This window comes from Schistocerca piceifrons, chromosome 3, assembly GCF_021461385.2.
Source record: "Schistocerca piceifrons isolate TAMUIC-IGC-003096 chromosome 3, iqSchPice1.1, whole genome shotgun sequence".
Classification (NCBI taxonomy): domain Eukaryota; kingdom Metazoa; phylum Arthropoda; class Insecta; order Orthoptera; family Acrididae; genus Schistocerca; species Schistocerca piceifrons.
Genome location: NC_060140.1, coordinates 842,994,925 through 843,020,443, shown reverse-complemented (window position 1 = coordinate 843,020,443; position 25,519 = coordinate 842,994,925). Strand labels below are relative to the sequence as shown.

The 25,519-nt window shown below is 39.1% G+C and overlaps 1 protein-coding gene across 1 annotated transcript in view; it reads left to right on the top strand.

The window, feature by feature from the left end:
* Positions 1-25,122, top strand: part of LOC124789455 (folylpolyglutamate synthase, mitochondrial-like) — a 129,274-nt gene extending 104,152 nt beyond the window's left edge. Inside the window, exons 8-10 of the mRNA XM_047256817.1 lie at positions 5,114-5,324; positions 21,537-21,679; positions 24,649-25,122. Of these exons, the coding sequence (XP_047112773.1) occupies positions 5,114-5,324; positions 21,537-21,679; positions 24,649-24,887 (593 nt within the window). The 3' untranslated portion in view covers positions 24,888-25,122. The remainder of the gene's footprint in view (positions 1-5,113; positions 5,325-21,536; positions 21,680-24,648) is intronic.
* Positions 25,123-25,519: the final 397 nt, after the last annotated feature.

Below are 25,519 nucleotides of genomic sequence, written 5' to 3'. Positions count from 1 at the left end.
GATGGCGAAGTGGTATAAAAAGCTATTTTTGCACTTGCTCACCTTGTGCATTTTAAATACTCGTGCTCTCCATCAGGGCAAAAAACGCCAATAGCAGATTTTCATCTGTCTCTGGTAAGAGAAATTGTTGAAGCTTATCCCACAGAAAGGAGGAAAGTTGTCCGAGAAAAGTGCTTTGATGATGGTAATCCCCTACGATCTACTGGGAGTCATTTTTGAAATATTATTGAGAGTGAACTTCCAAAGAAGAGTATGTCAATGCTTAAATGTGCTGTTTGCTCCAAACAGAAAGTGCTTTGAGAAATGTGCTATGAATGCAGAACGTGCAGTATACCATTGTAAGTTGTGCCATGTTTTGAGGCTTATCGTACAAAAAAAAAAAAAAAAAAATCATTAACTGTGATTATAGCACAGGAAAAATGACATTAGAGTAAAATGTGTTTAAAAATAAATGAAAACAAAAACAAAATAAAAATATATTTTTAACTTCTAGTGCTGATTCAAAGCCTGGATCCAAAAGGAGGATCCTTAAATTTGTAATAACAAATCGAAATTTTGCGCCGTTATCCTGTGAGTTGGTAAGTGTGCTACAAACAGCGTGCAGAATGGCCTGTAGGTGGCAGCATAGTGCAGATGCACACATAGTGTCACAGTATCAGTATAAAGATAGCTGCTCCACTTGCGACTTGCACCAGGGAAGAACAGTGTTCTGTTATTCGGTTTTTGCGTAGTGAAGGTGTGAAACCTATGGAAGTTCATCGACAAATGAAGGTTCAGTACGGTGATGCATGTTTGTCCCAGCAGCAAGTCTACAAATAGAGTAGGAAGTCCGCAAATGGTGTGATTCCAGTGGAAGATACTCCTCGTCCAGGTCAGGTCCAACGAGTTGTGACTCCACAGAACACTGCATCATGTTTACATGTTAGTCATGGGTCAGCACACCACATTGTACATGATGTGCTCCAGTTTCACAAAGTGTCTACAAGGTGGGTGCCACGGCAACTGACTCCTGAAATGAGAGAACGATGTGTTGATGCTTGTGAAGAACTTCTTCAGCGCTTTGAACGAGAAGGTGATGGCTTCCTAGCAAGAATCATTACTGGGGACGAAACTTGGGTTCACTTCCACCAACTGGAAACAAAGAGAGCAAGCAAGGAATGGTGCCATTCCTCATCACCAAAACCAAAGAAGTTTTGAACAGAACCATCAACAGGGAAGGTTATGCTGACCCTCTTTTGGGATGAAAAAGGTGTCATTTTGCGGCATTACATGCCTAGAGGGACCACTGTCACCAGTGCATCATACACAGATCTCCTAAAAACTCATCTGCGGCCTGCAATCAAATCAAAGCGACGTGGATTGCTGTCAGCAGGTGTCCTTTTGCAACATGTCAATGCAAGGCCCCACACTGCCCGTACAACGGTTGCAACAATCACAGACCTCCATTTTGAGTGTCTTCCTCATCCACCATACTCACCAGACCTTGCCCCAAGTGATTTCCGTACGTTTGGACCATTCAAAGATGCAATGAGAGGGAAGAAGTTCCGTTCTGATGAAGAGTTGCGCCATGCAGTTCATGAGTGGTTGCACAGTCTACCAAAAGAATTTTTTTTCTAAAGGAATTTATGCACATTGTAAGCGCTGGAGGACTTGCATTGAGCATGGTGGAGATTATGTTGAAAAGTGATACAGATTTGTACCACTTCTGCACAATTAATAATATTTTTAAAAAAATTTAAGGTTTTCATTTGACTCACCCTCATATATGCAGAAGGCATGAAAAATACCTGAACACTTACATAGCCTGACTTCAGAACTTCTCTCCAGGTGAATTACTGTGCTCACAAAAACCATCATAGGCTCCAGATGCCATAATATGTATTTAGTGCATGAAGTACAAAAATTAAATGTAAAAAATTATATATGACAGCCTATTCCCAATATGCAACTATTATTCGGACACCAATAGAAAGTATTTGAAAACATATGGTTTTGGAGGTTGCCTAGAGAAATTTTGTTGGGTTTATGTTCTTAACATACAAAGAATTCTCCAGTACAGAGACGTGTCCCCCAAAAGTTGCTTGGAGTACTGTTGCATTAGCACAGACAAACAGGAAACGTTTGAATTTTCCACTTTTACAGTGTTTATTTCAAGACTTCCCATCCAAAAACTAAGAGTTACACAGCACTGCATCAGAGAAAGCTCAGTTGAAGATAGTCATCCATTTTTGATGCACAAAAAGTAAATTGAAGTTAAAGGAACTGTCTGACTGGTTGTTAAACTGGACAGTGGGAGATGTGCTACAGTCATACTGTAAACACAGTGGTTGCACACAGGCAGCCAATTTGTCCTCCTCCTGTGACAAAAGCATTTTATTTATTATCACACATGAAAGAAATTGTATGTGAAATTGTCAAAGACGGCTTGCGAAATGCAATCAACAAAAGTGAAGTAAAAAAGTTGTTATTATTGTTCGCAGTGACTGCCAATGTATTAGAGCGATATCACAGGTAGATTCCTCCTTCCCTTGGGTTATTAGAGTGAGGGATATTTAGAGGAAAGCAGGTATCATGGAAGAGTAACTAAGCAAGAACACTAAGTTACTGAAGTTACTCTGAAGCAACACATTGCTATTATAACAAGCTACTAAAATTCTGCTAAAAATTACAGGAAAAATGTAATGCTGAGGCAGGAAACCATATTTACTTACCTTTGTGTTTATCTCTGCAGTATTGGATTTCTGGAGGAGCATTTAAATGAAAAACATTTGCTGTCAGGGTAACTATATTTATTTTGTTTCAATAGTGGCGAAACCCAGAGCAGCAAACAAATTTGTCACACCCAGCACCAAAAATATTCAGCAAAGGAGAGCCAGGCTATGCAGGAAAACCAGTTACAGGAGTGGCCCGCACGTGGTCTCTCAGTGCAGGTAGCATTGTCAGCTGACAACAGAGCAGCACTCGTTACAGAATGCGGCAAAGACATCTGTAGCATCCCAGAATGCTTGACAGTGGCAAAATGTCGATTTACAATTGTAATATGTAATAAGTACTTTCAACAGCTTGATTCAGTAACTGCACTAAGGCTGTGGACCCAGGCCTCATCGAAATTCCATTTCAAATAATCAAAAAATCCAGGTTGTAATATCATCAATATTAGGAAAAGAATAGATTAGTACTCACTGTAAAAATGACATGTTGAGGTGTAGACAGGAACAATAAAAAGACTGAAGAGACTGTTTATTATTGTTTTGTGTACATCTTTGCTTCTTCATGCGCAAACTTCCATGATTTTTGCTATTATAGGATCCAGCAGGCTTATTGATTCTTAGTCGATGTTGTGTTTGAACTCTTTGCACTTCATGGGAGTTGAAGGTTTATTCTGATCTCTTGGTCCATTAGAACTAATTGGAGTAGTTGGTTTTTCTCATTTTTGTTGCTAAGGTTTCATCTTTCCTTTGAATGGAAAGTTTCTATCCATGTATTGTCATTTTTATTTCTGTGATACGTGCAGGAAAAGTTTGATTGATAGTTTTGTTCTATTTTATTATTATTATTATTGTTGTTGTTGTTGTTGTTGTTGTTGTTGTTGTTGTTGTTGTTTCCTCAGAACAGACTAGATTGAGTGCAAGGTGAAAAGACTGTTGGCTGCCTGTAGTGCAACCACTGTGTTTACAGTATGACTGTAGCACATCTCCCACTGCCCAGTTTAACAGCCAGTCAGACAATTCCTTTGATTTTAATTTACTTTTTGTGCATCAAAAATGGATGACTATCTTCAACTGAGCTTCCTCTGACGCAGTGCTGTGTAAGACAACGAAAAGGCATGCACGCATGCATGACCGCTCTATCTGGCAGCTCAGACTGCAGTCTGTTTATTGTGCCTGTCTGCAACTCAATGTGTCATCTTTACATTGAACAGAAAACTGTTCTTTTCCTAATACTGTCAAAATTCCATTTCTTTGTTTGAAAACAAGAAAATATGCTGGCAGATTGTTATGGTGAAAGTGTACTTTTTTTTCACCATATAGAGTCATGTTACCTTCAATTTCTTACAAAGGATTTGATGTGGTGGACATCTGCAACTGAGTAACACATAAAGTAAGAATATGCGTCAGTTGTAATGAAAATTTGTTTATTAACTGCATGGCAAGTTCAGAGCATTACACAATCATCAGGTGATAATAATTAATTAAAAATAATCATACATGCATGGCAATCAGATCAGTCAGTATTGAAAGTGAAGCTCATGCCATCCTATGTATAAGTGAGCTACAAGCAATCATCGGAGCATGACAATGAGGCCAGCAAGGAACTGCTCTCAGTGCGCTCCACCTTCTCAGTGTTTTCAGATTCAATATTTGTTCTACTGTCAACTGACCTGTTTGGAATCCTCTTTGATATTTTCCCAGTTTATGCTCACCTTTTTGTTATAGTCATTTAAGGTGAGTAGTGACAATGTCTGGTACATTACTGGAAGTAGTGAGATACCACAGTAGTTATTCACCTATGTATTTATGCATTTATTATGCAGATGATGAATCGAGGCTATTTTCCAGTCATCTTGTACTTCTTCCTTCTCACATATGTTTATTATTGTTTTGTGTACATCTTTGCTTCTTCATGCGCGAACTTCCGCGATTTTTGCTATTATGGGATCCAGCAGGCTTATTGATTCTTAGTCGATGTTGTGTTTGAACTCTTTGCAATTCATGGGAGGTGAAGGTTCATCTGATCTCTTCGTCCATTAGAACTAATTAGAGTAGTTGGTTTTTCACATTTTTGTTGCTAAGGTTTCATCTTTCCTTTGAACAGAAAGTTTCTATCCATGTATTGTCATTTTTATTTCTGTGATACATGCAGGATAAGTTTGATTGATAATTTTGTTCTATTTTATTATTATTATTATTGTTGTTGTTGTTGTTGTTGTTGTTGTTGTTTCCTCAGAACAGACTAGATTGAGTGAAGGTGAAAAACTTGTCTTGTGTACTCTTCAATGTGCCAAAAACAAATTGCTTGTAATGAGTATAAAAAATTATAATATAACTCTGCAGTTTGCACGATGGTGTTCTCAGTCACGTTGTACATTAGTCGTTTGCTCGTTTGTTTGCAGCCATCCTGCAGTCAACAATGCTGCCAGTCGCTCCAACGTTTGCCATCTCCTGCAGCACCGAGCGGGGTCTAACGCAGTGTCAGTGGCCGGGCAGGATGCAGGTGCTGAGGGTGCCCCCTATCACCTTCTTCCTGGACGGAGCCCACACAGCTGAAAGCATGGCTCTCTGCTCCCAGTGGTTCCGAAATGTTTCACCCAAGGAGCCAGATTAGTAAGTGAAAAGCAGTAACAAAGTTGATAAAGGCAACATTAGCAATTTACTAGTAGACAAGATAGAAAATTCCTACTCCTTGCATTATTGTTTCATACTTTATGTTCTGTAACTCCCGTCAGGAAGAAGAGCCTGAATAGGTGTAGAACAAGTAAAGTTACATGAATAGTTAAAGATTTGAACACAAGCAGATACTTTAAAAAAAAGCTGGTGCCACTTTCAGTTGCTGTTTTTATCTGACACTCCAAATGAAACATTTATGTAACTGTACTGATTTCAGAGACCACTGTAAATGTTTACACAGGGTGAATCCAAACTCCACTAACAAAATTCTGGAGGTTGTTCAGAGATATTTCCTGAATATTTTGATATATAGGATCCACTATTACAGAGTAATTGTATCTCATTTAATTTCTTGCTCCTCAATTATGTCAGTTGTTTGCATTGCAGATTTTGTATGGAAACTTTCTCCATTTGATGGTGACAACAGTTATGCCCACTTCACTCTTTGCTTTCACTCTTTGTCTTTCCACCTATGTTAGTTGTATGTTAACAGTCATTGACAATAATAAGGATAGGTTTACTGATGAAATGTTGCAGTTGGGAAGTATTCTGATTCAGTTGCCATCCCTGTGGGAACTTCTCAGTTTGGGGTTGTTGTCCTCCTCTTCCATTGCATTTGGTGAACCCAGACACAAGATGTATATTGGCCAATACTTCATCAGTAAAACTACCCATACTGTTGTGTATCACTGTCAACACACAACTAACACTGCCAGAAACACAAACCTTAGATAGAACTGGGCATTACTGAATGAAAACTTGAGGACAACATCAAGTACTGTGAGTGAAAGAACCATGTTTGTTCCCAAACAAGACACACAGTGCATACTGCCAACATTTGCATGGCTGTGTAAGAAATCAAATTAAATGCAATTACTTTGTGATGAGCTGCCAGAGACAGCTGGTTACTTATGTGAAAATACCCAGAAAGTATCCCTGAACAATCTCCAAAATTTTGTTTGTAGGGATTGGGTTCAACCTGTAAAAATGAAAAGTAAAACAAAAAAATATGAAAGTTAGGATTTACTGTAACTTACAGTACTGTGTCTAAACAGTCTGGTAAACTATAGGTACAATTGTCAATAAGATGTGTGACTTTACTTCGTTTTTGGAGATTTTCAGTTTTCGCCCTTATGTCTACAGGAAACGTGTTGTAGGTATTTCAATTAGAATATGGAACTCCATTCTGAGCTGTAGGTAGGCATACGTAGTGTATGTAAAGATCAGCAATAATGGAAATTCCTGGATGGGATACTATGTAGAAAATTCCAGGATAGAACAATACATAAAATTAGGGAAAGGCAACCAGTCACCTTGAAACATCAAGAGTGCCTACCCCCCAGTATGAATCTTTGCAGGTAATGTTACTATACTATTAGGTTGGTGCATAAGTTTGTAGAGATTTTGTTTTGCTTAGTGTTATTCCAATTGCTAATGGGTTTATTTATCATTGTCATTTTTTATTTGTGGTTCACTGCTACTATTTGAGTTTACATTTTGTCATTTTGACATAGTGAGTGGAGCTGTTGATGCCAGAAAATGGAATGCTAGGTGGAGAAATCAGAACAATCTTCTGTTTGATTTCAAGAGAGGGATGCCAGCAGTGGAGACAGCCAGAAAGATTTGCGCTGTGTGGGGGGATAATAAGCACAGCAATAAATGGTTTGCTTGTTTTAAGGAGAATTGTTTTGACATTAGTGACTCTCCATATTCAGAAGACCTGTGGGGCTTGATGGAGATCATTTAATCACATTAATTATTCTCAATGATCCATGTCAGTGTAGTAGAGAACTGGGAAATGTGATGGACTGTGATCATTCCACCATTATGAACCATTTGCATGCAGTGGGGAAGGTTCAGAAACTGGGTGCATGGACACCGCATGCTCAAAGTCGAAATCATGAAAATCAGTGTGTGGCCTTGTGTGTGTGTCTGCTTGCTCCTCATCAATTCGCTTGTGAACCACACCGACTATTCCTCATTGCTGGTGATAGGAAGTGGTGTCTTTATGCTAACATAAGGAAAAGAAAAAGGAATGGTTGAGCCTAAAAAAAGCAGTAACTCCCCATACAAAGATCTGCGCACACCCATAAAAGATAATGTTATGCATCTGGTGGAAAAGTAACAATGTGCTGTACAATGAATTGCTTCATCAAGGTGTAACCATCACTGCTGACATTTGCTGTCAACAACTGAGACATCTTGCAGTCGCAGTCAAAGAACAATGGCTAGAAACACTATGTGAATGATGCTGTTCTATAATAATGCCCACCCGCTTTCTGCTATATTGACGAAAAACACTATATAGGAGTTAGGTTGGGAAGTCATTCTGCACCCACCATATTTCACCTGATCTTCTGCCATCAGACTTTCACCTTTTCCGCTATCTATCGAATACCCTTCAAGGAACTTCTTTCCAGATGAAAATGTGACCTGAACATAGCTCTAAGAGTTCTTCGCCACAAAACCTCATGATTTCTACCGTTGTGGAATCGAAAAGTTACCCCTGCATTGGCAGACTGTTGTAAATGGTGAAGGTGATTATGTTATTGATGACTAGTCTCTTGTTATGTGTATCTGTTGTGTTTATTAAACGTATGAGAAACATCACAAACTAATGCACCAACCTAACATGTTATTGTGTGATTTTATAAAATTTCTGTAGCTAAGTCGAGAGAGTATTTTTGACTTCTCGCACTTTCTGCACTTATGCATTGTTGTAGGGAGCAGTTTGAAAGTGTGTGATATTTCCTATTTGTAGTGAGTAATTCTATATTAATGAATGGTGAGCAATAAACAACTTGAGTTGAAATCAAAATCTGGGCTTGATTGTTCAGTGTTGTGTTGAGTGCAGAGTGATGTGGAACAGTGGAATAATATTTGAAGGAGAGTAAGCTGGCTTCAATACTAACTCACTAGTTGTAGCTGATCTTTAGTGTGGTGCATCAGAGAAACTGCAGATTTTTGTGAAATGAAATGCAAGTATAAATACAAAAACCATCCAATATGACAGTTTAACTCGGAATCTAGTGAAAAAGCGGTTTTCCATGCCAGCAGGAGATGTGGTCATTATTGTGGACACTTCAAATGTCTACTGCTGTGATCGAGGCTTCTATGTTTAAATGTAGGCTCCGAGTGGCATTTTTCACTTTATGGTGAAGTGTTCATGGGTTACTGGAATTGTCTCTCACAAGAGAACGTGGGCATTATGACAATACTTTCTTTCAAAAAAATTTCAGCTTTGTCTAGTGGCAGAGTTACTGTTCTTCAATGGATTGTATTTGAAAGGTTTAACATGGTTTCCTTTTACAATAATGGAAATAAATGAGATAGTGATGCCAATAAGTATAATGTGACAGTTAGGTATAAATAAGACAGAAATAAAGAACATACTTGGAATACAAGTATTCAGAAAATAATACTAAAACTGTGAAACAATTACACCAAATTGAGCAAAAAATGACATAGATTTTGACCAAGAAATAAAACCACTTTTTCTGGTCCCCATAAGTTAATATTTTGTGCCAGAATAGGACTCAAACCAGGATGCGTGCCTTTCATGGGCAGTATGCTACAAATCAAGCAGCTAGCAGCTAATTTTCTGAGAAAAGCAGAGCTGTTGATGAAGAGTCCTAGTCCAGTACACAGTTTTAACTTTTTACTAGCTGTTAAGGTTGACTGTTGTGATTGTTGGCTACTTGTAAACACCTAATTACTTAATGAAAACAACTGCTTAGCTCCAAATGGCCTTTCATCCTATATTTTTCTGAGTAATAGTATTCCCCATACTCAAGAATTTTCTGGTTTATAATTTTCAGTTGTGTACTTGGAACTGTGTTGGCTGCATACTGAGAGCATTTATCCAGCTACGTAAAGGAAGATTTCAATCATATTATAATGTTTCTGACTGCACCATAAGGTTCATTTATGAAAGGAATAAATTAAACTGTTGGTTGTGGGGAGAGCCATGTCATGGAGAACTAGCAGACAGTGAAGTTAGGGGTGCTGCTGCTGTAATAGGTAATTTGTTTCTTAGTGCATGTGAGTTGATGACTCGTAGGCAAGAAAGGAACTTACTGTTCAGAGGTGCAGCGTGAAGATGGCCCAGTTACTAAAGCCAACTCAGCCAGATATTTTTTGAAACAATGATATTTATTTAAGCATACTAAGTAGAAGGCATAACTTGAGGTCATTGTTGTTCAAGTATGTAAGAAAAGTTCATTGAAGTTCTGAAATTTATGAAATTACTGAAATCTACGTCTACATACATACTCCACGAACCACCATGTGCGGTGGGCGGAGCCTATCTTGTACCACTATCAGTCGTTTCCTTTCCTCTTCCATTCATATTTAGATTGCTATTTTGAAACAGCCAAAGGCTTTCAAAATGTATGAGGAGGTGCACAACTTGCTGCATCTTCCTAGTTTTCGGTTATGTCGGCACTCAAAGTGGAATTGAAACACGAGAGGGGTGGGAGACGGTGTAGCTGTGGAGAGAGCAAACTGTACCAAATTCTCTGCCTGACAAAAAAATTGAAAAGCATCCACAAGAGGAGGAGAACATCCATGAGAGGAGGAGAATCCGAAATGAAATTTCACAGATTGAGAGGGAGTGTGATGTTATTGCAGGGATTACAGAATCGTGTCAAACTTACAAAGAACTTGACACTACGAGCTGATTTATCAGTATAACATAGCACCCCCTCCGTCCTGGATACATCCAAAGATTCATTTCAGAATGGTGTCATAAGGTTGTTGTATCCTCTCCTGAGGCCAGCTGGCCTACAACTGTTGTATTTGATCCTTGATATTCTGGACACTGGCCCTGGGGCACAATTGACGTTCAAGGTCGTCCCTCATGTGTCCTATGGGGACATTTCTGGTGATCTTACTGGCCAGGGGAATACCTCAACATGACGCACAGTTCAGAGGCAGGTGTCGTGTGTGGGCGAAATGGTCCATGTTATTGTAGCATGTTAGGTAATAGACATTCTGTTGTGCTGTCAAAAGTTCCCTCAGTCACTGCTAGCCGTGACCTGAGTCACACCGTGATACAAGGAGAAACACCAAGGTGCCTCTCCAAAATGTTGGAAGAATGGGACATCTCCCCATGTTGCTGCAGTCATCCAGGGTAGTGCAGAACGCGATTCACCGCTGTACACAATGTGATGCTGTTCATCAACAGTCTGTGCTTCCTGGTGATGGCACCATTCCAAATGCAGCTGTTTGTGTTGGAAATGGTAGTCTAAGCATGTGACGGTAATTTCATAATCCGTCTACTGCCAGTCTTCAACCAAAGGTGCAGGACGACACAGTATGTTTATAGAGACTCCATTACTTGTTCTCAGGTGGCAAGCAGAGTTTTGAAAGGGTTATGATGTGCTTGGTAAGCAATATGCCTATCCTCCCTTGTGGTCAGACGTGGTCGACCAGAACCTTGACAATGAGTATGCTTGCCGACACATTACCACATGGTCCAACATTGGGCCACTGTTGCATCCGAATGCCCCACAAATCTTTATATTGCACATTTCAGCCAGCTGGCTAAAAGGAAATCCACAGTGAGGATTCTGTAAAACTCCTGTCAGAAGCTGATAATGCTGCCTCCCACAAGTATGTGGCAATGTGTGCCCTTCACAATGATCACACATCATGTAATACTATGGACATTCCTTGTATACCCTACCAGGCCTGGAAACAACACCAAACATGAACAGCATGAACACACACTGGCAACCATTCTGCCTGTCAGAGAGAATGACAGCTATATTCATTTAGATATGATGATGTGTATGTGTGTGAATTTACGCTGATGTCTAACCATGTCTTTGTGCCATATTGGTCTTCTAGTCATGCCAACAAGAGAAGTCGGGCCTGTGTTTTTTGCTTGTTGTATAGCACGTTACAAATGTAATTACGAACTTCTATGTATTTTTTATTGTTATTGAAACTGAAATTTCCTTAAAGCTAACATATACACATGCTGATTTATGACACCCCAGATCAGGTAATAAACAGATTGATTGAGCACCTATTCTGACAGGCAACCCTGAGCGGTGAAAGCCTCCAGGTGGCGACAGCATCGCACACTTACTTTTTGCACCAGCGACTAGATGGCATTCCGTTTGGTGAAATAAACAGCAACCTTGTGCAAAGGCAAGGTTCCCCTAAGTGCTGGCTAGTGGCTGCAAAGTACAGCTAAAAAAGCATCGCTAGTGCCTGAAGTACCTTAACTGTAGAAGGAGCAGACAGACAAGTCCCAGAGTAAAAATTTCTGATTTCTTGTCAAATATGAAGAAAGGTTATATAAGTGGATTGGGAATTCAGGTGAATAAATAAACTAGTTACAAGTAAGAATTAATAAAGAGCCGTACACACTCAATTCTGTCTAAATTATGTTGAGCTTACATGTTGAACTATTGCAGCAATTGCACTACCTGCACAAGAACTATCTGGCATTTTAATCTGAAAGCATTGCTGTCATTTGAATTTATTTATTTATTTCACTATTGCAATTTTGGCTGTAGAGCCATTTTCAGGTACAAGGTGAGAACTGAAACCTGTAAAACATATGGGTAACTAAGTGCAAGGCATAATGTGATAACGTTTAAGGAGCAGTACTTGAGTTGTCACATTGCACTTGAAAATAGCTCTACAGGTGAAATTGTGATAGTGAAATAAATGAATAATAAAAACTTACTGTCAAATGGCAGCAATTATTTCATTTAAAAAGTATGTAATGGTTATGGGACCCAGCCAAGGAAAAATCATCATATGACATCATTTCCCTATTGTAAAGCCTGGTGTATACTGGAGTGAACTTGACTGAACTAGTGTACAGCCTCATTTACAGCCCAGCGAAGGGAAGTGAACACAAGTGAACAACCATTTACAATTTGCCAGTGTTCACTAGCAGTCGTTTGTACCTGTGGACAAGCGTCCACTCTATAATAGATGGATGGGAGGAGAACATGAAGGAATGAGCATAGCGTGCTAACTCTACTGATGCTGCAAATTCCCCACACCCATTCCCCCACTGGTAATAATCATCACACAAGTTTCACATGATAGCAGCACTAGTTATAGCTACAATGTAAATCTGTGATGTTGAGATAGATTTATTTTGCCTGGTGTTTTGATGAAGGAAGCTAAATGGAATAGGAAAATAGGTATGTACATTTCTGAATTCCTACATAATTGTGAAACACGTCAAAATAGTACACTTAAAATTGAATTGCAGCTGTAACCTTCTTTAGCATCATTCCAAAACTTTATACATTTTTCAGTTGATGCCTTCCACTGACTCCTCATTATAGTTGAGGAGGAAATTTAAAAACAGAGCATTAATTACTCACAGTGAAAATAAATTAGTTTGCAACGGAAGACTACTTTTTGTGATCATAGTGTCAAAGCAGCTTTCTTTGAAGCTACATGAAAAGGCCAACAACCAGCTGCAGACGAGTGAACAGCAGTGAATGAGTACCAGACATGAAGGAGTCTTTTCTAACGCTCACCCACCTTGCGTACCTTATAGAATTCTGATTCACTGATACTTGTTTGTTCAAATTGAGCAATTTGTTAGTGTTCTCTGCCATTTTTTTCTATTACTTGGTGTCTGTTCCAGTGAATGGATGGGGATACGACAAAATGAGGATTTCATCGCGCAAATGCTTGCAAACATTGAGATTATGCATTAGCTACTGGACTGTTTCCCACTAAGAAATAAGTAAGAACTAAAGGGAAAACACGTTATAAACAGAATTTGTTTAACTATGAAGTAAGTAATGTCACATACAAGAAGAGATTAGGAATCACTTGTTTCTTAACTTTTTCAGAAACATCAGATGTATGGTAGATAACAAGTGAACTACTAAGCAGAACTTGACTTGAATGTAGTTTGCTAACACCTGCATACCTTTTACACATGACAGAATGCAATCAGCATTTACTATTAACCAGGCTTAAAATATTCTTGCAGTAGAGATAACTTTTCCAGAACTGAAAGACTGAAATGTAATGTACAACAGTCTCTTGAAGCATGTGTATTGAATTATGTAATGATCTGGGAATCAAAGTATTCAAATTAGTACAACAAGGCTTGAAAATAAAGAACTCTTAGAAAATTCATGATAAAGATTTCTTTTCATTAAGCTAACACTGCTTGAGCTTTTAAAGTTATTAATGAAATATAAATTATATTTTGATTTTTCTGGTAGACAGTTATCATTACAGGCTGTGTCAGACTGCTGGATATGAACCCAGAAAAGTTGCACAACAGACACCTGTGTGGTGCTCATTTTGAAGAGAAAACATTCATGAACAGCAGGAAAACAACAGCTTACACACATAGGAGTGTCTCTAAAATTTACATCTGATACTGGTTCTTCAGCAGTATGTGAGGGATCTAGTGATCAGCTTAATCTGCCATCACATGAATTGAAAGTGAGTACACCAAGAACAACATATAGTGGAGTTAGTCACCTTCTGGCAGAAACCAACATAATGCTACAAATATGAAGCATTTCCAGACAAAAACAAAACAAAAAAAAAAAAAACAAAAAACACAAAAAAACCACAAAAAATAGAAATGCATTTGGGACAAATTAAAAGAAAACTCTGTATGGTGCATGATGATGATGATGATGATAGTCCAAGTAAGCAAAAACTGAAACAGAAAATTTGTAATGTGAACAGGTCTTAAAAAAATTACAGCACAAAACCATACAGACCAATCTAGTCTCTTGACTGACAGAGACCCCGCCAACAGTTGAACAGGGTTGTAATGTGTAATAGGCAGACATCTATCCAGATCATCACACAGGAATTCCAAACTGCATCAGAATCCACTGCAAGTACTATGACAGTTTGGCGGGAGGTGAGGAAACTTGGATTTCATGGTCGAGCAGCTGCTTATAAGCCACACATCACACAGGTATATGCCAAACAGCGCCTTGCTTGGTGTAAGGAGCATAAACGTTGGACGATTGAACAGTGGAAAAACGTTGTGTGGAGTGACGAATCACGGTACACATTGTGGCGATCCAATGGCAGTGTTTGGGTATGGCGAATGCCCGGTCAACGTCATCTGCCAGCGTGTGTAGTGCCAACAGTTAAGTTCAGAGGCAGTAGTGTTGTGGTGTGGTCGTGTTTTTCATGGAGGGGGCATGCACCCGTTGTTATTTTGCATGGCACTATCACAGCACAGGCCTACATTGATGTTTTAAGCACCTTCTTGCTTCCCACTGTTGAAGAACAATTTGGGGATCGCAGTTGCATCTCTCAACATGATCGAGCAGCTGTTCCTAATGCACGGCCTGTGGCGGAGGGGTTACACGACAATAACATCCTTGTAATGGACTGACCTGCACAGAGTCCTAACCTGAATCCTATGGAAAACCTTAGGGATGTTTTGGATCGTCGACTTCGTGCCAGGCCTCACTGATCAACATCGATACCTCTCCTCAGTGCAGCACTCTTTGAAGAATGGGCTGCCATTCCCCAAGAAACCTTCCAGCACCTGATTGAATGTATGCCTGCGAGAGTGGCAGCTGTCATCAAGGCTAAGGTTGGGCCAACACCATATTGAATTCCACCATTACCAATGGAGGGTGCCACGGACTTGTAAGTCATTTTCAGCCAGGTGTCCGGATACTTTTGATCACTTAGTGTACCTATTTCTCGGAAAAGCAGACTGAATACACGGCCGGAGTGGTAGCATTGTTGTGTTTATGCTCAAGATATGAGAGGAGGCGGTGACAGCATACACTCATTCTCCTTACAGGTGGTGCACTGCCACCTGTGACACTATCCATCATAATTCTCATGCCTCATGTTTTTGTATAGATCTACTGTAGTTTGCCTTTTTTCTTGAACTGTATCATCTCTTGTATACATAATAAATTGTTCATTCTGGCACATTTAAAAAAAAAATCTTTCACGAAGAGAACAGTTCCTCTAACAACAGAACATTGTTCAGGGATTGAGATCAGAGAACAGACTGAATTGTGATGTAACTTTAGGAGCCAGCTGTCTCTCACTAAAGCTATTCACACTGATGTGTCTTCATACAGGAGAGACCATCCTCCAAAATTGGACAAGATAAGTTCTTGTACAATCCATTAAAACGGACACCCTATTAGCAGTGGTTAGATATTTCAGTTTGTATAGTATCATACTGGCCTCCCCCCTCCAAGAAATTAACTATGTGTGCAACAGTATAAGAAAAAGACCATTGACTTCATTAGATTCTGGTTTTTTTGCTGCAAAATTAAGATAGGGAAACCAATGTTGTGGTATGTTGATGACATATGTTTTCCCCTTCATTTTATTTGAAATTGTCCATACAGTGTTCAAGGTGCAAGAACAATTTCTGTTACCAGTGTTCATATGGTAAGTACCACTCTAAATGTTGTAAATCATAACATAATAAATAAATTCATATACACATGTTGTATATTAATTAAATCAATATTTATCTCTTTGTTATCTATTTTGTAACCAACCTAATTAAGGTGAAAGCAAAGCCAGTAAAGTTAATGTTATTAGCAGCAGGTTTGTAACAACATGCCCTGCTTTAAATGGATGGTGCTGTACGTAGTCAGTTGACCAAGCCAGCTCTCAGTAGAGCTGCAGTCTTTCTTTTGGCCACAGTCCACTTCTTCTTTAGTGATAGGATATTCTTTGTGAGTAAAAATTTGGAGAAGTTTAACCTTTTATGTGACATACTACTGTGTAAATTGACAAATATCTTGTTGCATGTGGATGCCATTCATGATCAAAGAATTTGGATATTAATTTATTCTATGTCTAATATCAAATAGAAAAAATAATGCATAATCTTGTTGCTGTATTTGCAGCGTCAGTTGTGAACAGTAGATTTGAATGTAGAAATATACACGGGTAAAAATATTTATAAAACTGGCACTCTTTCAATGCAATGTCTATTCAGAAGATATCGAGCTGTGGTCACTATGAAAGTCTGTAAATGTTATTCAACTGGCAAACACACAAAATGGGCACAGTGCACGAATGTTCACACTCGAGTAGACCTGTTGCCAGAGCTTCAAAGAAGGAACACTTGCATCTCATCATCAGTGGCACAATTGTCTGTGTCAGCATCCTCGTGCCACGGGGGTGGCTGTAGGAAATGCGGTGGTGTAACTCATGGCAAACATATTAGTAAGTGCAGCTGACCCGATAAGGGCTGATACCACAACTTCCGTGACATGTCATTAAGTTTCTGTATCTTTGTTGTGTGCCACATAGACCAATTGTTTAAGTTGTCCCTAGAGAAAAGTTCTATAAGAAGTGCTGAGAAAACATGTGACCTTACCAGTCACCTGCAGTTCTACCCCACACATCAATCTTTAACGATGTTGATGTCTAACCTGTACTGTAGCATGAGGATTGCAATTGGTCCATATGTGTTGGTTTGGAAATTTGTTTACTCCCTGGCTGAAGGCCCTGCATATGTTGGAGGCCACACGGATACGTGAGATGCTCCTGAAGTATTCTCCGTGCTGAACTGGGAGATGTAGCATACGCTAGCACCATTTTTCTTGCACTGATACTTGACTCTTCTTCAACAGCCCATAGAACTTCCCAGTCAGTTGTATGAGCAACGCACGGTATTCCTCGGTCCATAATCTGTGGTGCTACAGGTCCTGTCTCGGCAATGCAACAGTACACAACACAAAAGGCAGTTAACTCACAATCTGTATTACAAGTGCACAATGGACACATTGAAGACAAACAAATGTAAAGAAGTTTCCGTGGAAGGTGATGAAAGTCAACTCTCGTTAGTAACTCTGACATGCAGGATTTTTTTATATGGATTTATATGACATTTTTTTCTCATTTTGATGTAAAGAGCTTGTCCCCAAAGATCATGAAAGTATGTTTGAAACACCCTGACAGGGTTGCTATACAGACAGTAATCAGATTTCTAAAACAGTTTGCCAGTTTCTTGAAATGTTATTAATTTTGGCAATTGGTGAAAGATTTTGAAAATGTGGTAAACTTGGATGAAAACAAAAGGATTATCATGTGTAGCTAAAATTAAATGGTGAAATGATATAGGGAAAAGCCTCTAGCGTGCTTTTAAAATATAATGACATGATCTGTGTTTGAATTAGATAATTATTTGTATCTTTTGAAATTTGACATTTAATTAACACCTTCTCAGAATTGAAAATATTCATAATGTAACTAGAAGACACGCTGTTCACCAAATGGTAGTTGATTGAAAATGTAGACAAATTTAAAATCATGGAGTTTGCAACCAGGTTCCCTTAGTGGCAGTTGACTCAGTATCCATGGTGGGAGAAAGTGTGCTTACAGATATAAAATAACAAATTAAGGCCAGGTGAGGCCTGCAGTTTTGCCATGGTGAACATTGTTCCAGCCACACAAATGGAAAGAAGTGACTTGGAAACAACTGCAAATAGGGCACAGTCCTCTTTCATATAGGCATCACCTCTGGCAGGAAAAACCACCGGAGTGCAGTGCTTGTTGTATACTGCTGTCAGTGTGCCACAGCTTACTTGATCACATTTTGTAATCTGCCAAGAAGGCTGCAGTTTTCTTGATAACAATTTGTCTACTGTTTAAATAACAATGAGACAGGTGTGGGAAATAATTTTTAAGGTTTTTTGTGTTGTATGGAGTTCTGTCCCAATTGGGTAAACTACTTTAATGTATCTCTGAGTGACTGGCTCACTCTTTCTTTTTCAGTAATCAAACTAGCTGTGATTATGTGAATCACAGTTTTACAATTTTGATTGTCTGTTTGTTGATTTCTCTTTTGATGTACATTATTAACTGAGTTTCAGGCTTTTATTGAAGCCCTTGTAATAGCCTGGTATTTAACTGTTATCCAACATTTACTTGTTCTCCGAGTACCTGGATCTTTCTCAGTTTTTATTAGTAGTCAGCAAGACATCTGTACCCAGGGATTAACTTGCAGCATTTTTTTCTGCTAATTGTCATTTTATGGAGTATGATTATATCCTGTTAGTGTAGGGAATGAATCAACAGATACACATTCACACTCTCGTGCATGATATTTACTATCCATTGTAATATATCAGTAAGCATCTTTTGCCATTACCAGAGTCTTCAAGTTTCTTGGCATGTCCATGGACAATTATACTAAGAAGATTGCTTTTGAGGAAAGACTTTATTCTCACTAAGCATTTATCTCATATTCTGCAAGGATGCTGATAACTGTGCCATTGAGTGCCTTGAAAATGTCATCGTCATCATCATCGGGATCCTGGGTGACTTGTCTTGTGGCCTTGAGCCTTACTATTCCTCTTCATCCTACCCTTTCCTCTCCTGTGTGTGAAGCCACCTGCGACCCTGTAAGCTAACGGTTTTACAACTTTCTACAAGTATGAAAAGCTAACATAATAATGATAACAATAATATGATGCACACATTTCCTAGAAAATACGAATTATGTTCATCATTTGTTTACACATTGTTTTATGAATGCACAAGTTCTGCTCATTGTGTCAGTCTTAGAAAGAAGGATTTTTTGGAATATGGGTGTGAGTGAAGGTATGAATCAAGACAATAGAAGACTGGAACTGTGTGCAAGCTGTGACTCAAACACAGTGCACATTTTGCTGTGAAGTGAAAACATTTTCAGGAAAAAATCTCCTAGACCATGGCTAAGTCATTTCTTTGTTGTATCCTTTCTTTGAGAATTATTAATCCCTCAAGGCGCGCGCACACACACACACACACACACACACACACACACACACACACACACACACACGGCCACTGCCATCTCTGGGCACTGGCGGAACTGAGGCTGTAAGGGCAGGTTGTGAATCATACTTGGATAGCTCAATCAGTAGAACTCTTGGGTGCAAAAGGTTCAAGCTCCAGCCCAAAACACAGTGCTAATCTACTTCTGTTTTAATGTTTGCATTGACTCAACCCCCACCCCAAAGATTCTTCTTTCTATGATAGCCACTGTACAGAAGTGATGCGTCCAGAAAACAGTATATTAATAAGTGACGAACTTAATTTGCATTACTTAGAAACTGTTTGCATCATATTGCTGTTGTCATTGTTAAGTTGATGCATAACCAAGTGTAAACACAAGGTCATGCATATTATCCTCATCATGGTACAGATAAACTCATAGTGGTACATTGCCGAAGAACCCTATACTTTCCTACCCACAGAAATGCCCACGCATTTATTTTAAATGAAAAAGGAGCGAAGGAGATTTAGTATTCTCTAGCATTGAACCACCTATGGAAATTCCATGTGGGAATAACAATATGAAAAGGATAGATTGCTACTCATCATTGAGTAGCAGACAGGCACAATGAAAAAGAATGCTAGAAATGTTTAGCTTTTAGATTACGTCCTTCATCAGAGGTAGAAAACACACCCACCTTCACACAAGCACAACTCTCACACTCACGTGGCCACAGTGTATAGGCGCTAAGGCCCAAAGCAACTGTGACTGAAGTCAGCACTAATCTAGTTGTTGTGGGTAGTGGAGGCATGGAAGAGGTGTGTGGTGGGAAGGAGGAAGGATAATAGGGTGGAGGGTGGGGGAGATGATAGTGGTGCCTGTGGGAGCATGCAGGGATGTGGTGGGATAGGATAGGGTTGATAGGTGAGGCTGTGCCACCTACCACAGCTAGGTTGCTGCTCACCTCAGATGCAATTGCAGTCGTGCCTTAGCACCTGGAGATGACAATAGCAATGTGTGCGTGTGTGAGAGTTGTGCTTGTGTGGATGTGTGTTTTTTACTTCTCATGGGGGATGTAGTTTGAAAACTGAACATTTCAGAGATTCTTTTTCATTGTGTCTGTCTGCTATTCAGTGCCTCTTCTATGTGGCAAGTAGCAACCTATCCTTTCCTTCTTGTTGTTGTTAATGAACCACATGCAAAATTCATCATAATCTTAACCTTGTTTTCATCTGTTTTCTGTCTGTACCATTTGTGATTTCTACAAGCTAGAAATCCTTCAGGTATGTGTTAATTTTTGTCTTGTTCTTGTTTCGACAGCTGCTTGATAGATTTTCCTTAATTGTGTCCTCTAGTTTAATATAGTTTTTTAATGAAAATAAGAATGCCACTGTCATTTTCACACTGGAATGGGAAGTTACCAAATTGAAGTAAGGAGATAGTTTACTAAGGTGTTCTTCCAATGAAAATAAGTTTACTTTTATCAGCATGTTATACCACATTATGTATCCATCTGTTCTCTCAAGGCACTTCGTTCCAAAGCTCTTTTTTGCCTGTTGTGTTATTGTATCAGCACAGTAAAGCAGATTCATGCACAGTATGAAATTTTAATGCTATTTAGATTTTAGAATTCTGTTGAAATTTTGGTGTTTCTGTAGCTGACAAGTATACACCACAAAAATGATGCCTTGACTTCAGAAAGTAGAAGAGCAACTATGTTGGGGTTGTGTGACTAAAAAAGTCTTAGATGCATCTTTACTAAAGCAATACTGTTTAAGTTTAAGGGACAGCAGAATGCAAGTATAAGATGTAAAAATTCTTTTGAATTTTGAAACGTGATGGTGAGAATCTCATGACAGATTAACGCAAAATGTGGGAAGACATGGTTATTTTTCTGTCCCCCCCCCCCCAAATCTCTCTCTCTCTCTCTCTCCCTCTCTCTCTCTCCCTCCCTCCCTCCCTCCCTCCCTCCCCCCTCCCCCTCCCTCTCTCTCTCTCTCTCTCTCTCTCTCTCTCTCTCTCTCTCTCTCTCTCTCTCTCTCTCCTCTCCCTCTCTCTCTCTCTCTCTCTCTCTCTCTCTCTCTGTGTGTGTGTGTGTGTGTGTGTGTGTGTGTGTGTGTGTGTGTGTGTTTTATCTACATATATGTCTATCTGAAATGCTGAAAGATCTCTCCTCAATTTTGTTGTGTAGTCTTCTTTTTCTAATTTCATTTCTGTGAACTGATCTCCAGAAAACTGCTTGACACTATATAATTTTCTCCCTTTCTATCTGCCATTTCCCAACCCACTTGGTCGTTTCATTTGCCTTTAATTCAGTTAGTACTGTCCACTTGTCACTGTTGTATATCATTTATTTATTGTGCTACAGTTAATGTAATTCTGTTCCAAGTCTGTTACTGTCAGATTTTCTAAGAACTAATTCTTTGTTTCAGTGATGCATCAAAGCGAGTTCTAATTTTCAATGCAACTGGTGATAGAGATGCAGTGCAACTGTTGGCACCATTAACAGAGTGCAACTTTGATTTGTGTGTATTCTGCCCCAATCTTGTCTGCAAAACAGTAGATTCATCATCAGGTTAGTTGCTGAGGTGCATAAATGTGTTAAATCATGGAAGTTTCTAAGTCACTGTTCTAGTATTGTAAAAATATTGGTCATTGTGTACACTGAAGATTTTACAGCACATTCTCACTTCTGTGCATTCGCCCAATAACATAACATGTCTGACAGAGTGTGAAGCAAGTGTTAAAATCATTTCTACTGGACAACACTTTCTATTTCATTGACTTTTAAACTAGTATCCAGTTGAAAAAGAGCAGTTGCCTGACAAGAACTACAAATAATGTGTTCATTGATGTTAATACTAATCATGTGTATGTATCCTGTAAACTGACTTGTTCAATATCATTTTGATAAAAGAATCGTTCAAATAATCTATGACACATTTAACTAAGTAACATTTTAGAATTGCAGGTAGCCTCTGTAATGTACAAGGTCTGTTCAAAAAATTCTGGCACATTCGTAATTTCGTATCAGTGGTGTGTTGGAGCAGAATGCGATTGGCATACCTGCACACACCTGTATTTAATGTGTAACTGTCGGAAGTTTCATTGTTGTATGTCTGTTAGTTATTGTTCAGTGCTGTATTGAGTGAATGTTGTGTTACACAGTTTGCGAATTTCGAGATGGCAGAGTTAGAGCAGCAACACATCTGCATTAAATTTTGCACGAAACTCAAGAAAACCTTTACAGACACACCAAATGACACAGTAAGCATATGGTGAGGAGTGCTTAAGCTGTACTCGGTGTTACAAATGGTTCACATGGTTTGGAAATGGCCGGACTAAAGTTAAAGATGACCCTCATTCAGGACGCCCTTTGACGTCTATCGGCGACATTCATATCAGGAACATCAACAAAATTGTGTTGGCCAATCAAAGAATGACTGTCCGAGAGATTGCAGAAGAATGTAACATTTCAGTTGGATCATTCATGAAATCCTGACACAGTATCATGGAATGCATCGCGTTACTGCCAAGTTCGTCCCATGGCTCGTGAGTCATGCATGATTATTGCACAAAACATGAAATCACTGTGCTGCCTCATCCTCTGTACTCTCCAGCCCTGACCCCGGCGGACTTTTTTTTATTTCCAAAGTTGGAAAACCCTGTTGAAAGGATGAAGATTTGCAGCAACAAATGAGATAAAGCAAGAGGCATACCGATACTGCTTCCAGAAGTGGAAACAGCATTGGGAGCAGAGTATCAATTGTCAAAGAGAGTATTTCGAAGGAGACATGCACAGAAAGTAAAAGATAAGCATAGAAAAAATTTGCAGGTAAAGTTCCAGAATTTTTCAAACAGATCTCGTATGCTTGTAACAGTCCTAGAAAACACATGATTTTTATCATCATCGCACTGTGCATATGTTGTTACCTTACATGATTATGCTGGCATATCCATGTTTTATCTCATTACTTTGTGCTTGTATTCAGATTTGAAGGTGGTCACTGCTGACTGAAATTCACACTTAGGCGTTTATTTCATATCATTGATTGTAAATGGAGAAATTTCTTTAGGTCTTCCATTGTTTCACTGAATTGTGTGCTGGGATGGTTTCTTTGAAAAAAAGTACGGCCAATTTCCTTACCTATTCCTGTCCTCTCTGAACTTGTGTTCTACCTCTAAGTGACAAAAAATTAAACCCCCAATTCCCTTTCTTCCTTCTTCCTTCCTTCCTTCATGTTAAAAACTGCAGCATTTGACACCATCTCATTCTTTTGTGTTAAACTAATCTTCCATAAAATGACATTCCTGGCTCACTTCAGGCACAGGAAATTAACTTTTCCTCAAGTAAAAACTAACAGAAAACCCTCCATGTAGCACTTTCTGTATAGTGGCTGTCTTAAAATAATCTTTTGGGCTGTGGGGTGAGTAAAGATTCTGTCTTTGGGTTGTATGTATGCCAGAATGAATGGCAAAGTAGTTTTTGGTCCATCGAAGGTGCTACCTACAATGACTCAGTAAAGAGAGCTCACTGCCTACAGTGAGGATAATTGCTTATGCACTACCTCCATACCACTCTTCTCGCTTGAGATATTTGCCTCCTCTATGCCTTAAGTTAAAGAGTGCAAACTTTACTTACTGTTTCTAAATCACTTGATTGTTGGACTGTCAGTAGTCTGAAGACTTTCGGCTAAGCAGTATTTTGCGTCCTGTCCAACCACTGCCACCCTTTTGGCATTAATGTTATGCTGTCAATTTGTGGACAATTTGTGGTCCATTGTGGGCGAAGTAGGCATTTTCATGAGATACTTAAGCATTTGTGTCTCAGTTTGTATTGCTGCAGATACATGTTATGAAGGTTGAAACATGTGTTATGGGTCCACATCAGGAATATGTTTCACGGTTTCATAACATCACTTCGTGGATTAATGCTTGCATTTAGGAAAAAGTAGATCATTGTTTATATAGTAATTTGTTACATCAGGACAATCTAAGTACTACAGTATTCGTATCATCGGTTTCTGCTGTATATTCCCATCTTCAGGAGTGATAATTAATCCACAAACAGCTTTGCCATATTGTGTACACTCAAGTTATATGCATTCTGAATCTCAAGAAATGACACAAAATAGGTCAATGAATTACACATCATATCTATTCGTACCATTTAACAGCACAATGTATAATTTATTGACATCTTTTATGTCATTTCACGATGTTCAGAATGCATGTAACTTGAGTTTTTGTACGTAATGATGAAGTTGTTTGTGGGTTAACTATCACAATTGGAGATGGCAACAAATTTTCAAATCTGGTAAGGTGGATATTGTAGCAATTAGATGATTTTGATGTGATAAATACTATTCTAACAGCAATAGCAGTATTTCTTGACTCAACCACAATCAAACACGTCCTATTTTTACCCTTCAGAAAGTTTCATTTTACTGCTCAGTGCATAAATGTCCCCATTTGGGATTTAATTGCATTTTCAGTGAACTGTACCTTATGCATCAGCTTCTGACTGTCGTTTCCTTGTTTTAGACCAAGCTAATTTGATGACTACACTGGCACAGCAACTGGAGCGCTGCGATCACAACTGCGAGGCGTGGCTCTCACTGTGCACGACAGGTGTGTGCCGGCTGGACTGCATGCAGGACGCGCTGTCTCACGTGAGGACTCTGGGTCCGTGCCACGTGTTGGTCACGGGATCCCTGCACCTGGTAGGGGCTGCACTCAGCCTACTGGACCCAGAGGAGCAGCTGCTGCAGTCCCGACAGTGATGTAGCGGCATCTGAGGAAGTAGGAGGCTGTATGTGTATACTCAGAACAGGATAAAGCTTTGTACAATGCAATGGATCGTGAAGGCATATCTTGATACGGTTATTTTCAAGAACTCGTAGTATGGAATACTGCAAGTTATGCTTCTGACAGAAATGCTGTCTCTGATAGGCACATGTTGATAACATTTGCCTTGCTGCTGAAAATAAAAACATTCCATTTGTGTTGTGTTTAAGTAGATGAGGGCTCGTGATAAAGGTTTCAGTGAAATGAGAAGACATTGTAAATACTTCTAAAAGTGAAAGTTAATTTGATTTGTGAGTTTGCAGTTTCAGTGTTTGTACCCTCGTTCTTTATGTACTTCATGTTCTTGTGTTTAAACTATTCAAAATGAGGTAACCTTAAGTTCCAGCATATAAACTATTTTATCTTGTTACATGTTCTTGGAGAGGTGAAAAGTGTGCCAAAAAAGGAATTCAGGTAAAAAGTTTAATGTACAACACATTATTTCTGGACAGAAGAAGTGTTTACAGAAACGTGTTAATGAGTATGAAGTCCACTGACAGAAAAAATGTGCTTCAGTTTTTGTGATATTATACTTGTTTTCCAAGTGAAATGGGAAGGTGCAGGCACA